The sequence below is a fragment of the Lolium rigidum genome, chromosome 1, assembly GCF_022539505.1.
Source record: "Lolium rigidum isolate FL_2022 chromosome 1, APGP_CSIRO_Lrig_0.1, whole genome shotgun sequence".
In the NCBI taxonomy this organism is placed as follows: Eukaryota; Viridiplantae; Streptophyta; class Magnoliopsida; order Poales; family Poaceae; genus Lolium; species Lolium rigidum.
Genome location: NC_061508.1, coordinates 192,236,965 through 192,250,557, shown reverse-complemented (window position 1 = coordinate 192,250,557; position 13,593 = coordinate 192,236,965). Strand labels below are relative to the sequence as shown.

Here is a 13,593-nt window from a genome sequence, read left to right as displayed (position 1 = left end):
CAAGGGAGATGCAACTTAATATTGTTTCCTAGCTAGTTCCTATCATGCCAGTGCCAGCCATGCATGATTGGCAAATACCGCGGAATTTTCCGTGTCGCCGCCGGCCCATGGAATGACCAATTCAGGAAAGGGGAAAAAATTGGCGCCATCGGCACGCCTAACGGAATTTTAAAATTTTATAGCCGTTTGGATCCGGACAAAAGAATTAAACTCATCTAAAAAATGGGCAGAAGCAAGACACATGTGTAACGGCGTGATAAACACGCCGAAGTAGCTAGATTCTTGTTAGGCAAGCCAACCTGGCGACCAGCCAAAAACGACCTTGTTTGTACCGTAGAATTGTGCATGGATGTTTAATTTGAGGATGATTTTTACCAAACATGCACCCTCGCAATCAACCGTCCAAGCCTAGCTAGACTTGCGCTACACGTTAACTCACCTCTTATATATAAACGCGCTGGTCGATGAAGATGAGAAAACACCGTGACGAAGCACGATAAACCACAGACTGAAAATGCAACGTTCCACGTGGCGTGGCGCTCCTCGAAGCCCGGCCAAATATGCTGACGACGTAAATTACATTGGCCGAGATCACCAGCATCTACAAAGAAGGGAAGAAAAATCTAAACCTTTTCCTTTTTTTTCGTTAGACAAACCGTTTAGATACTCACAAAACAAAGTGAAGCAAGAGAGAAGTCCCACGTCCGCAGATGTGCAATGCAAGGCCGATCGGTATGCCACACACCCTTGGCCGTGTGTGTGTGTGTGTGTGTCGTCCCATAAATTGGCCACCCATTGGAACTTTTTTTGTGCTGCTGTGTACGTAGCACATTGTGCTGTGTCAACCAATCACAACCCGAGCTCCGTACATGCATGCTTGGCAGATAGATACACGGCACGTATCGGGTGGAGCCAGCCAGAGCCATGACGGGCAGTCAAAGAAGGCAGAAGCAAACAAGGACGCTCCCCACCCACCCAGACACAGCCCGCCTGCCATTTCCCAGCATCTCTGATCTCTCTGTGTGTGTACGTTGCCTTTGCCACCTGCTCTTGCAGCACGAGCGGGCCCCACCGCCCGGCCACCGGCCGAGCCCCCAGCCGTCGGATGCGACGCGTGCGGCCGCGATGCGTGTTGCCCGAACCGGGTTGCACCGTGCCGCTCGCCTCGGGCGGCGTGCCTTGCCTATTTGAGGAAAGTGGTGGGAGGGAGGAAGAGGGTTTTTCAGAGCGCTGCCCCTTCCCATTCTCATCTCATCTCTCCTCTCCTCTCTCTTCCTCTGCTGCTGCTATATCATACACCAGGAGAGGGAGGAGGCTGCGGTAGAGATAGAGAGAGGAGGAGCAGACGAGGTTGGTTTCTTGCGGTTCATCTTTTTCTTCCTCCTCCTCATCTTTCCTTTATTTTTCTTCTTCCCCCTTCTAGCAGAGGAGGAGCAATTTTACCAACGATCTTCCTTTTGCTACGTACGGCTGCGTTTTCTACTGCTTCTTCTCGTCCTATTTTCTCCCGATCTAGCGTGCTAACCATACTGATGCCCGATTTGCTCCTTCTAGATCCACGTACGTGGGTGCTCGCAGCTTCTTCTTTAATTTCATCTACTCCCTACTAGAATCGTTTTCGTTTCTTCCTTCTTTTTGGTTGCAAAATACCCTGCTTTTTTTCTTCGTTCCTGCTGGATCTCATTTCTTTGCGAGCTCATGTGTTGGATCGAGACCTCTTCCATGGTTTATACCTTTTCTTTTGCTAGCTGTGTGTGTGTTCTCGATTCCCCTTCTGTTCATCCATATCTCGGCCGCATCTTTCCTTAACCATCTTCAACGAATTAATACTTGATGCTTTTCGTGTGCTAGATTTATTTGCTTATCTCTCCGTTCGCAGCCACCTTCCTTAATCGCCCTTCTGGTTTAACTAATTGCAGGTCTTCAGTAATTAATCAACTGCTGCTACGGCCTCGGTTCATCCGATCTAGGAGAGGGCTGCCGAGATATCATGTACGTATGCAGCAATCGCCCCTCTCTCGCTCTCTTTTTTTTTCTGTCTGCGGGAGATGATTTATGTCATCTAATCTTGGTTTTTTTGTCGAAAAGATCCATCTATTTCTTTATTACGGATGAAATTTGTTTTAGGCACGATAGATCCAGTGCAAATATGTGTGTTTATGTATGATCCGAGTAGGGCGTGGGTGGTGGTCTGCACTGTCTGCCTGTCTCGTCTGTCCTGGAGCAGTCATGCCAAGTGCGGCCTCTAGCACGCAAGATCCGTTGCTCCCCGCTCGGTGGGCCGGATCCGGATGGGCCTGGGCCGATCCGGGCTGGATCTGCTGAGGAGAAACAGAGCAAACCGCTCCTAGGGTACTTGTTTCCGGCCCACCAAAGGGAGCCTCAGCCTCGCGTCTTGTCACTCACAGGTCGTTACCGCAGCTTTGCGCCGGCGATGCCCACCTCGCCGAGCCTCGGTTTGCCCGGCGGCGTCTCGCCGTGCGCTCCCATGTTCATTTCCTGCCGCGGAGGCCTCCATTCGTGCTGGGTCTCGTGCGCCCGCGCGGGGCCCGGCTGGGTTCCTCGGCATGGCTGCTGCCTTGTTCGCGGACGACAGGTGTTTGTGTTATTGTCTGAGAGAGTCTGTGGTCGTTCAGGACGAGGTATAGCATGCGGTTCGCGTTATGCTGTTTGTGGATGCATTCTCCGGTTGTCTTCCGTGCATTGCTGTTCTCTGTGTGTGTGTGTGCTGCGTATGTATGAGCAGCCCAATGGCCTAATACTGATCTTTCATCATTTTTGTTCAAATGTCCGCATTTACACTTTTCTTACTAGTCTACACACGATCAGTCAGTGTCTGGCAATGGTGGCGTGACATCCAACCCCACGAAAATATGATCGATGGCTGGTGTCGAGATTTGAATTTGAGTTATAATGCCATGCTCTGATCCAATCACCTCGCACTAGATAACAAAGTGAACGTACATCAGGCATGGACTTCTTTTGTGACCCTATCATGTGCACAACACTAATAATACTTCGCATCTGGATATTTTGTTGCCTGTGAGCAGTGGTTGCTGCCGTTAGTTTTTGAGCACAAGTTATATGATACATGTGTGTGCCGATCTTGCTTTCAATTTTTTTATGAGCTGCTTCCTGCGTTTCTTAACTAGCTAGTTGATCTACACAAACCTGAAATGCCATTTCTTGCTGTCCATGCATGTCTGTCTATAGCAATAAGTATTCATTTAAATTGAATTGTTTCATGCACCATGTTTTTTTCCTGATCATATGCCTTGCTGTATGTTACTGTAGTCATGCCTTCTTTATCTGAAAAATTACTGTTTGTTCAGGTCTGCCATGGACTGCAGCTCCGATGAGTCGTCAGAGCTAAGTGATACTGATATCGATGACTATGCTGAGAAGGTGTATGTGGACCTCAAGTCTGGCAGGTTTGCGGCTAGACTAGGCGCTGACAGGTTCAGATGCCCGTTCTGCCCCGGGAAGAAGAAGCAGGATTACCGTTACAATGAGCTGCTTCAGCATGCCATTGGGGTGGGTGCATCCAACCGCGCTGCCAAGGTGAAGGCAAACCACCAGGCCCTGGCCAAACTTCTCAAGACTGATCATGCTGATGCGGCAGGCTCATTGCCAGCGCGACAAGCCGAAGCACTGTTTAACCCCCCTAAGCCTGTGCAAGATCAGGAGCTGTATGTTTATCCCTGGATGGGCATCCTCGCCAATGTTCCAGCAGAGCAAACAGAGAAAGATGGAGCCACTGTGATGCAGCAGCTAGATCGTTTCAAACCCTCGCGGATTAATGCTGTGGATTCTTCTGATGGGTACACTGGGTTTGTGGTTGTTCACTTTGAGAAGGATTGGATTGGGTTTAAGGATGCCCTGGCATTCCATAACTACTACAAATCCCGTCATCTGGGTAAAAGGGAATGGAATGAGGCAGGTCGGCGGGGAAAGTATATTTTTGGTTGGCTGGCAAAAGAAGAGGATTACAATTCAGATGATCCAGTTGCTAGGTTCTTGTCAGAAAGAGGTGAACTGAAGACAGTGTCGGAACTGCAACTTGAGGTGTCCCGGAAGACTGAGACTCTCATAACTAATTTGACAAACCAGATTAGTGCTAAGAGCAAGTATTTAATGGAACTTGAGTGCAAGTGTAATCAGATGGATCTCGCTCTTCAAAGGGCCATGGAAGACAGTGACTCACTGCACCAACGCTACAATGAAGGTACCCTCGTGGAACTGCATTAATGGAAAAGTCTCATGTGATACACTCTTTTGCATTGCTGATATTGATCATGTCTAGTGTTTTATGTTTTATCTTGTCTTTTGTGCAGAAATGCGAAATATGCAGTCTGCTGCCCGTGAACATTCGCGGAGAATTGTTGAAGAGACTGATCAGCTGAGAAAGCATTTGGATGAGAAAGAGCGTGCCATCAAAAGGAGATCCAAGCAACTAAGTGAAATTGTTGCTCAAACTGACATGGAAAGAAGAAAACTGGAGAATGAGAGGAAAAAGGTATGAACCTTCAACCCCTTTGTTTTACGTTATTCCTTATTATCTGCACCGATAAATATATATATGTAAGAATAAGAGATAATCTGATGTCATGTAAAGGCTATCAGCAAACCGACATTTGTTAGTTACCTCTCTGTTCATTGCTTTAAGATTAGCACCTCCAGCTTCTTCTGTCCATCATTACCTTGACTGCAATTAAATAATTCCATAATATTCAGTATCCCAAGTGGAAATAAGTAATGTATAGTTGCATTTGTTTACTAGTGTCACCAAAAGTCGCAAAGGTCCCTGAGAGTTTTCTCTGATGTGTAAAAAGAAAGTCATGTGGTCCTGCCATATTAGACCAAATCAGTGACTCCACAATCAATATATAGATTATTTTCTACTACACTATATTTCTTAGTATGGTTAATCGTTGCTTGTCTTACAAAAAGGAGCAATAGAAGTTTGTGATCTGACCAAGTCTCGAAGACTAGTTATTTCCGTCTACTTTTGCTTTGTATTGAGCCAATATGTCAGTGTGGCGCGCTTGGCAGGTTCAAATTTCAACCCTAACACCTCAAATATGGTAGATTTTTCCGTCTAAACACTACATAGATTCCTGCAGTAGTAAGAAAATGGACATATGATTTACTGTTTGACTGAACTTTCCTATGAAAGAAAAGGGACTACCTAGAAGCACCATGCATGGGTAATTGATAGGTGATCAAACAAACAAGCTAAACGCGTAGACAATACCCTAAAAAGTTGTGTTGTTTTCCAAAAAATTAAAATGCATGCACAATATAGGTTGTCCTTTACCTGTGGCACAGAACCTTTTAATTTTCGTAATAGCCACGTGGGTACCTGTAATAAAGTGAACCGTCTTACATTTTGAACAGCAACATGGGGGTTATGCTTGGCAGTGAAAATAACAATACTTTAACATGAATGAACAACTATGATGATATGAAGTATCAGCATACATAAAATGAAGACATCAGAAGCAGATTTTTTTTTTCTGGAAATAGTGGAACATAATTGATGAGATAAACCTTTGTAATCTTTGCTGTCTGATTCAAAATTTGTATCTCGCAAACAGTTACTCCAGGTACATCTGGTGCACAGCTAAATTATTGGTATTTCTAAAGAAAGGCAGAATTGTCTATATAGCAAATTCTCATATAATTATCTACCCAGGAGAGCGCAGCAGACTATGCTCACCCGTTAGCTCGTTTGCACTTTCTTTTGTCAATATGACAGCAGAAGCAATAATTTGAAACGTGATAATATGCTAACTTGTGCCATGGGCGGAGGCTAGTGGATAACAAACTGGTCCCTGGGTCTTCCTTAAGTATGTGTGTTCCTTGATTAGTTAGTGCGACATGGAGCTCTTTTGCTTCCTGAGCATCAAACTATAGCCTAGTTTCATCAAATAATAAATGTTGGCCCCTCCTCAATTTTGCTGCATGCTGTCTTGTGCATTCTGTTCGCTAGAAATTTGAGATTGTACAATTGCTCTTATCACTCACAGGGCACATAGATATCAAAGTAGTAGCTAGGTTGCCACTGAGACTATTACATACTTCCTCACCACTTTCACGAGGACTTGGCTATAGTGGCCTACATTTTGGATTTTTGTCACAACTTCAACACTGGGCCTCTCCATTTAGACAAGCCAAAACTCACTCTTCTTGCTAGAAGGAGATTGCCTACAAGCAGCATCACTGAAGCTTGCAAGGTTAACAGTGAGAGGCATTATCCTTATCTGATGCATCATCCTTAATTCATCCTAACAGCTAATAGACATGCCATCCCTGCAAATTCAAAAAATGACAAGAAGTTGCCATATACGAGACCAAAGCATGTATCACTGTATTTTTATTTCAAGATTTGCTTATATAACTATCATGATCACTACTTGCTTGTCATTCGGAGTTCCTACTTTTCAGGTGCAGTATCAAAATGAGTCATAAACACAGCCCAACCCATCACTACAAAGTTTATAAAACTCTACCTCAACACATCGACCGTACAGCGACCACGCCACATGTTTGATGTCTAAACATATGCAAATCTGAATTATTCAGATAATGGAACAGTAGCGAACACATCAACCCCCCTCAATAGTAAAGAGTATAGCATCTATGTGACTATGTCAGAATTGAGTCTTTGTGGATATCGATGGTAGTCTTTCTAGGGCGTAGGATGCATGTTTCTTCGTAATTTGTCTCTGTTTATCTATCTATTGATGTTTTTTCTTTTTAATTAGCATCCTAGCATGCTTGTGACGATATTTTTCTAGACCAAGCTTGCTGGCTAATTGTCTTACTGCTAAACTAATTCCTATGCAGAATGATGGTCAAAATGATTCCCTCAACATGGCCAGAATTGAGCAAGAGAAAGCCAATGAAGGTGTGCGAATTCTTGTCGAGAAACATAAGGTATCCATTTCTACCCTCCAATTATTGGTTTCATTCAAGTGTCTTTTGAATTCTAGAATCTAGAATTTACTCTTAACATGTCAAATACCTTCCAGAAAGAGAAGGAAGCTGCTTTGAACAAAATCCTGATGTTAGAGGAGCAGCTCGATGAGAAGCAAAAGCTTGAGCTGGACATAGAACAACTTAGAGGCAAACTGGAGGTGGTGAAACACATGGAGGGAGAGGGTATTGATGTGAAGAAACGCACTGAAGAGCTGACTAAGCAACTAGATGAAAGAATGGATGCAATGGAGCACATGGATGAGCTAAATCAAACTCTGATCATCAAGGAGAGGATGACTAATGATGAACTGCAAGATGCAAAGAAAGAGCTGATTAAGGTAACGTGATGTACTAGTCTTCTCCTAAGCAAGTTCTGCACAATTTGACCTTATTTTGATTAAGCAAGTTCTGCACAATTGTACCTTATTTTGATTAGAATCCCTTCCAACTTCTAAATCTTTATGTCCTGAGACATGAGCATGTGTGAATGTCTAACATCTTTGTACAAACCCTCCTTGTGAAACAGTCTTGTGAATTAATTGTTATATGCCAATAACCAGCAGCTTCCAAGGTTGGATTCACGTCTGCCAACTGCATGTCAGCAGTTTTTAGCAGGTGTTAAGCATTGACTGCAATTGCTGTTCTTGTTTTGCCGCGGTTACTAGTTAATGGCACAATGATATTTTCCCTTGTATGTTTTCTCAGATGTGAACAAATGATAAAAGTGATGCCATTGCCAATGTATTTGTCTGCATATCAGGACATTGAATCACTTGACTGGTTTTTTTTTGTAGGGCTTGGCTGATTTGTTAAACCCTCGTAGCATCATTGGAATCAAGAGGATGGGTGAACTGGATGAGAAGGCGTTTTTTAGTGCTTGCAAGGAAAGGTATGGTGCAGAGGCCGAAACAAAGGCTCTTGAACTCTGCTCCCTGTGGCAAGCTAATCTTAGGGACGCTAATTGGCATCCTTTCAAGGTGGTGGCCACTGGTGACACGCACAAGGTAAGCCCTCATCTTGTGCAATTGTTGCTGACAAGTGCATAATGCAGTGTTAACACGATGTGGTGTGTCTCCAGCAAATCATCGATGAAGGCGATGAGAAGCTGGTGGGCTTGAAGGAGCAGCTCGGAGAAGAGGTCTACAAGGCTGTGACCACGGCACTGCTGGAGATCAACGAGTACAACCCCAGCGGCAGCTACGTGGTGTCTGAGCTCTGGAACAACAAGGAGAACAAAAAGGCCAGCATGGGGGAAGTCGTGGACCACATCCTGAAGCAGTGGAAGCTGCAGAAACGGAAGAGGTGATGCATGCATCAATACTGGAACAAGCTAAAGAAGGGGTTTCATCTTAGAGGTTCAGCAGATTAGGCAAGACTACCCGATGGTTTCCTTTTCACTATGCTTCGTACTTTGTTGGTAGACTGGAATTTTATCTGCTTCGCTGAAGGCACACTTATGTATGTCTCTCTTATATCATTCCTGAACCGTCGACACTTTGCAAGAACCGACTGAAGCAACCGTATTGGCTCCTGGAACTAATTATATCTTATATCCGATCATGTTTGGCAGATTTGTTCCTTTTTACTGTATTGCATGATCTTTCTGCTGTTATCATGGTACAACTGTTATCTTTGTGATCTCCCTTGTGATGTGATGCTGGGTAAGCAGCAAGAGGTTTAGTGACCGAAGCACAAGGCATTAGACTAAAGGGCTGAACTACTTTCTTTGTCTGCATTCATATATGTGGATTATTTGCAGCCATATGTACGTTTGATTCGTCGAGTCATCAGGACTAATTGTGCTTTTGATGGATGTTACTTGTGTTATAGTTGAATCTGTGGTGCTTGGAAAGCTGACGATTTAAGTATAACGTTGGTTTCTGATTAGCCGTAGGTGCCATACAAGTTGAATGGCAACCTCAGGCAATACTTTGTTTACCAGGGACTCTTTGCCTACACACCATCCTCTCGTTTTGGGAAGTGTTTGCAAAACAGAGCAGGGAGGATGCACAGAGTGTGGATGGCGCTGGGCATATCGTCGTCGTCCATGATCGCGGCAGCGAGGGGTTGCTCGTTCTAAACTGTTTCTCCTTCCCACTTTCCTAGTCGCGCCTAGTCCAACCTAGGCCGCTTCCCCATTCCACTATGCCAGTTTGGGTGCCACTAAGCCATGATCGGGCGCCATCTTCGTCTGTGTGTCGTCCGTGCCCGCTCCCTCACAACGGCACCCATCCGGCGCGCCGGGGCGGATGCCTCGGCGTCCACGCCCCGTCAGACCACTACTGCCGACTACAACCGCCTCCTCGCCGGCTACGCGAGGTCGCCCGACCGCCGCCTCGCGGACGCGCGCCACCTGTTCGACAGAATCCCGAACCCGGACGCCGTCTCCTACAACACGCTCCTCTCCTGCCACTTCGCGCGCGGCGACGTCGCGGGCGCCCGGGAGCTCTTCTCCGCGATGCCGGCCAGGGACGTCGCGTCCTGGAACACCATGGTGTCCGGCCTGTCCAGGAGCGGGGCCGTGGAGGAGGCCAGGGCCGTGTTCCTGGCCATGCCGGCGAGGAACTCCGTCTCGTGGAACGCCATGGTTTCCGGGTTCGCCTCCGCCGGCGATATGTGCAACGCGGAGGCGTGCTTCCGGGACGCGCCGCAGAAGGAGGACCCGGTTCTCTGGACCGCGATGGTCTCGGGGTACATGGACGCCGGCAACGTGGAGAAGGCCGTCCGGTTCTTTCACGCGATGCCGGTGAGGAACCTGGTCTCGTGGAATGCCGTGGTTGCTGGCTATGTCAAGAACTCGCGCGCGGAGGACGCCTTGCGGGTGTTCAAGGCTCTGGTCACGGCTGCCGCTGTCCGGCCGAATGAGTCGACGCTGAGTAGCGTGCTCCTTGGATGCAGCAACTTGTCTGCGCTAGGGTTCGGGAGACAGGTACATCAGTGGTGCATCAAGTTGCCGCTGAGTAGGAGAGTCACCGTGGGCACGGCCCTTGTGAGCATGTACTGCAAGTGTGGGGACTTGGAGGGCGCTTGCAGGCTGTTCGGTGAGATGCGCACGAGGGATGTTGTTGCATGGAATGCAATGATTTCCGGCTACGCTCAGCATGGGGATGGACGGGAAGCTATCAGATTGTTTGAGAAGATGAAGGATAAAGGAGTTGCGCCAAACTGGATTACTTTCGTGGCAGTGTTGACAGCTTGTATCCATACTGGGTTGTGTGATTTTGGAATGCAGTGCTTTGAGAGTATGCAGGAAGCCTATGGAATTAAGCCCCGGGTTGATCATTACTCTTGCATGGTGGATCTTCTCTGCCGAGCTGGTTTGATTGAAAGGTCAGTAAACTTGATTCGCTCTATGCCCTTTGAGCCGCATCCTTCTGCGTATGGCACTCTATTGGCTGCCTGTAGGGTTTATAAGAATTTGGAATTTGCTGAGTTTGCTGCTGGGAAGCTAATCGAGCAGAACCCGCAGAGCGCAGGCGCCTATGTGCAGCTGGCAAATATTTATGCTGCAGCAAATCAGTGGGCCGACGTCTCTAGAGTAAGGCGGTGGATGAAGGATAATGCAGTGGTCAAAACGCCCGGGTACAGCTGGGTCGAGATAAAGGGTGTAATTCATGAGTTCAGATCAAATGACAGATTACATCCTCAGCTTCATTTGATTCATGGAAAGCTGGAACAGTTAGAGGAGCGGATGAAGGCAATGGGTTATGTTCCAGATCTTGATTTCGCACTGCATGATGTAGAGGAGAGTCTGAAGGTGCAAATGCTAATGAGGCACAGTGAGAAGCTCGCCATTGCGTTTGGCCTGATTAGTACTGCTCCTGGGTTAACCTTGAGGATTTTCAAGAATCTCAGGATTTGTGGAGATTGTCACAATGCTGCAAAGCTCATCTCCAAGATCGAGGATCGAGAAATCATTCTGAGGGATACAACGCGTTTCCATCACTTTAGAGGTGGCCATTGTTCATGCGGGGATTACTGGTGAAGAATGCCAATAACAATGTATACTAGCAAATTTCATTGGTTTGCAACAGTATTTGATCCTCAACAAGAACATGAATGTTGATGCATAGGGTCTGCGCAGTTCTCAACATCCTAACATGTGAGGAATTTACCATAGCGGTTTCTGTGTGTGAATTAGAATTACTGGTACAGTTAATGGTCCATCAATCTTGAGTGATGAATGCAATTTCTATCCACAAATTACATTTAATTCATCTGTGATGGGTAATTTTGAGATCCTGACATTGGTGACACTGGTAATATTGATAAAAAGTGGGATGTAAATATATGGAAATGATGCCGAGGAAAACGCTGAAGAATTTCGCTTTGTGTGGCAAGAACATCTGAAAGGGCTTGATTGCCATCATTTCAAACTGATGACCACATTCAAGAAGACTAAGGTTGGAATGAAAACTAGTGACCTTGAGGGAACAGCTGGGTATCACACAGGGACATCACTGCTGGAGATCATTGCCCACAGACTTACAGTCTCTGAGACAATGGAGAGAACATAAAGGCCAGCATATAGCATGCAATGATGCAACATAGCACCACAGAATCTACAGGCCGAGAAGTACAAAGTGATGTGCATTGTGAAGCCACCACAATGATGCATGAAGATATGGACGGACTATTAGGGATATCCTGATCACATTGTGCTGAAAAAAAGGTGTGAATCATCTCCTAAAGAATATACCAACATTTAGCTTATAACCAACTAACCAGCACCTAAATTCCATGTTTGAGCAATCAACAATCTCTTTCCCCTTGCAGGGGAACTACTATCACTACGACATTCTGTTCAATGGAACATCAACATTACTGCTTCACCCTTGTATGGCTGAATCTATCTGATGAAAAGGGAAAAGGAATGATGTCTTCACGGGCAACATCTTGCGCAAGGAAACATTCTCATTTCTGCAATCAATGCTTCCGCTGTTGTATGGTCCATCTGTGGCCTCACCTCCTCACGGTATCCCATCTCCACAAAATTACATACTTTATGTTTGATTTTAGCTCCTTGTTTCAGTTTGAAGTTCTCTTTACTATGATATGTGCAATCGATGCAAGTAGCACCATTTCTTGCAGTTGAGATGGATTCCAATGTTTGGCCAAACCTATTGTGGCACTTTATACACACAGTTGATTATTGTTGCATGGTGAACAATCCGAAGCAAGAGCTCTGTTTCATAATCTAGGTGTCAGGGAATATGCTCCCATCCTAGTCCTAGCACTATCCATACTAGTGCAAATTTTTGATCCCCACATTTGTGAATAAGCTGGAAAAATAGCAACTACACATGTTTTGTAAGTGTGTATGAAACAACAATCTTCAGTTTCTGAACTGGTCGAAGTACCAAACTTGAGAACTGAGAGCAAATGAGTTAGAAATTTGGAACCTCACAAAATGAAGACTGAAATCAGAACTGACACGAATCACGGAAACAAAAATAGTTGGTAGTCCACTAAAAGTGTGTCGGCACAAAAGGCGCCTTAATGTTGTGAGCTAGTCCTCCTCTTCATTGCAAAGTCGGCGTGGGGCCAGGGGTGGATCCAGGTGGAGTGGGTGCAATTTCCCCCACTCAATTTTCACCAACAAGGTTAAGTGCTAGACTTTCACCATTAATGTCCCCACTTACTAAGCTAAATACAACACAAGTGCCCCAAAAAGCCCCCTCTCAAATATATTTCTGGCTCCACCCCGGACGTTAGGTATTCTTCGGTGAGCAGCTTCTGGCCGATCTCGAAGAGAAGAAGGCATCAATACAAGCCTACTTGATCAAATTGTAGGAGAGGCAGACCACATCCCATGGGCCTGTTGTCACCTTTTTTCACTCGTTCAGGTTGGCTCTCGGGATATAAGTGGGCACGGGCTGTCCACGGTGCTGCCAAGTCCAGCCCAACCCACGAGCACGAGAAAACAATCCAGACAGCCACGACAGGCAGGACGAATACTGCACCGAGCCATCCGTTGTACTTTGCGAATGCCATGCCATATTTACATCTAATTTTTACTAATAGCGCTACAGCCTCAAAATAGTTCTGATAGCGCTACAGCCTCATCATCTGATATGATGAAGTTCAGGTTTTGAAGAAAATGTATGTTGAAGCTGTTGGCTGGCCTTGCAGATCATGTAGTTATGCCCATCTTTGCTTGTATAGTAACTGTAGTATAGCGCTGGCAATAGGTGTAGAACATCAAGGCTCCATGTAGTAGCAGCTCTCTTGGCCTCTGACTTTGATGATTGGTGAGAAAGAGATAGATAGTTTCTGATTTGCTTGATTATTCTACGTGACTGAATAAATACTAGCACTGCCTCTAGTTAACCACTTAACCTCTGAAGCATCTACCACAAAGATGCACCGAGAAGTACATTGTTTTTACCTTTTTACCTTGTTACCTGCATCCGTCACAGTAGAATGCCCTGTTCTTACAGTCCCTTCAGCCCGAAGTTAAAAAAGGTCAGGTTGAACACTTGGGCTGAACCATGGAGGGAGGGGCAGAATAAACTCAGAACAACATGGATAGTTGGTTGCAAAACCCTTGTCACAGGATCATGGCGCTAGTGGCGAACCAGGCCAGCGGCAATTAGCTCATGTGCATCTTCT

General features: G+C 45.9%; 1 protein-coding gene and 1 long non-coding RNA gene across 2 annotated transcripts; both read left to right on the top strand.

Moving 5' to 3' along the window:
- Positions 1–1,329: 1,329 nt before the first annotated feature.
- Positions 1,330–8,309, top strand: LOC124682901 (factor of DNA methylation 1-like). The gene is made up of 8 exons (XM_047217504.1): positions 1,330–1,350; positions 1,920–1,992; positions 3,333–4,225; positions 4,335–4,516; positions 6,850–6,939; positions 7,035–7,319; positions 7,776–7,985; positions 8,060–8,309. Coding segments are annotated over exons 2-8 (1,890 nt in total). The 5' UTR covers positions 1,330–1,350; positions 1,920–1,990; the 3' UTR covers positions 8,288–8,309.
- Positions 8,310–11,203: 2,894 nt separating this feature from the next.
- Positions 11,204–12,071, top strand: LOC124682900. Its single transcript, XR_006996489.1, has 2 exons — positions 11,204–11,653; positions 11,758–12,071. It is a non-coding gene; the product is annotated as an uncharacterized LOC124682900 (long non-coding RNA).
- The last annotated feature ends 1,522 nt before the right edge of the window (positions 12,072–13,593 follow it).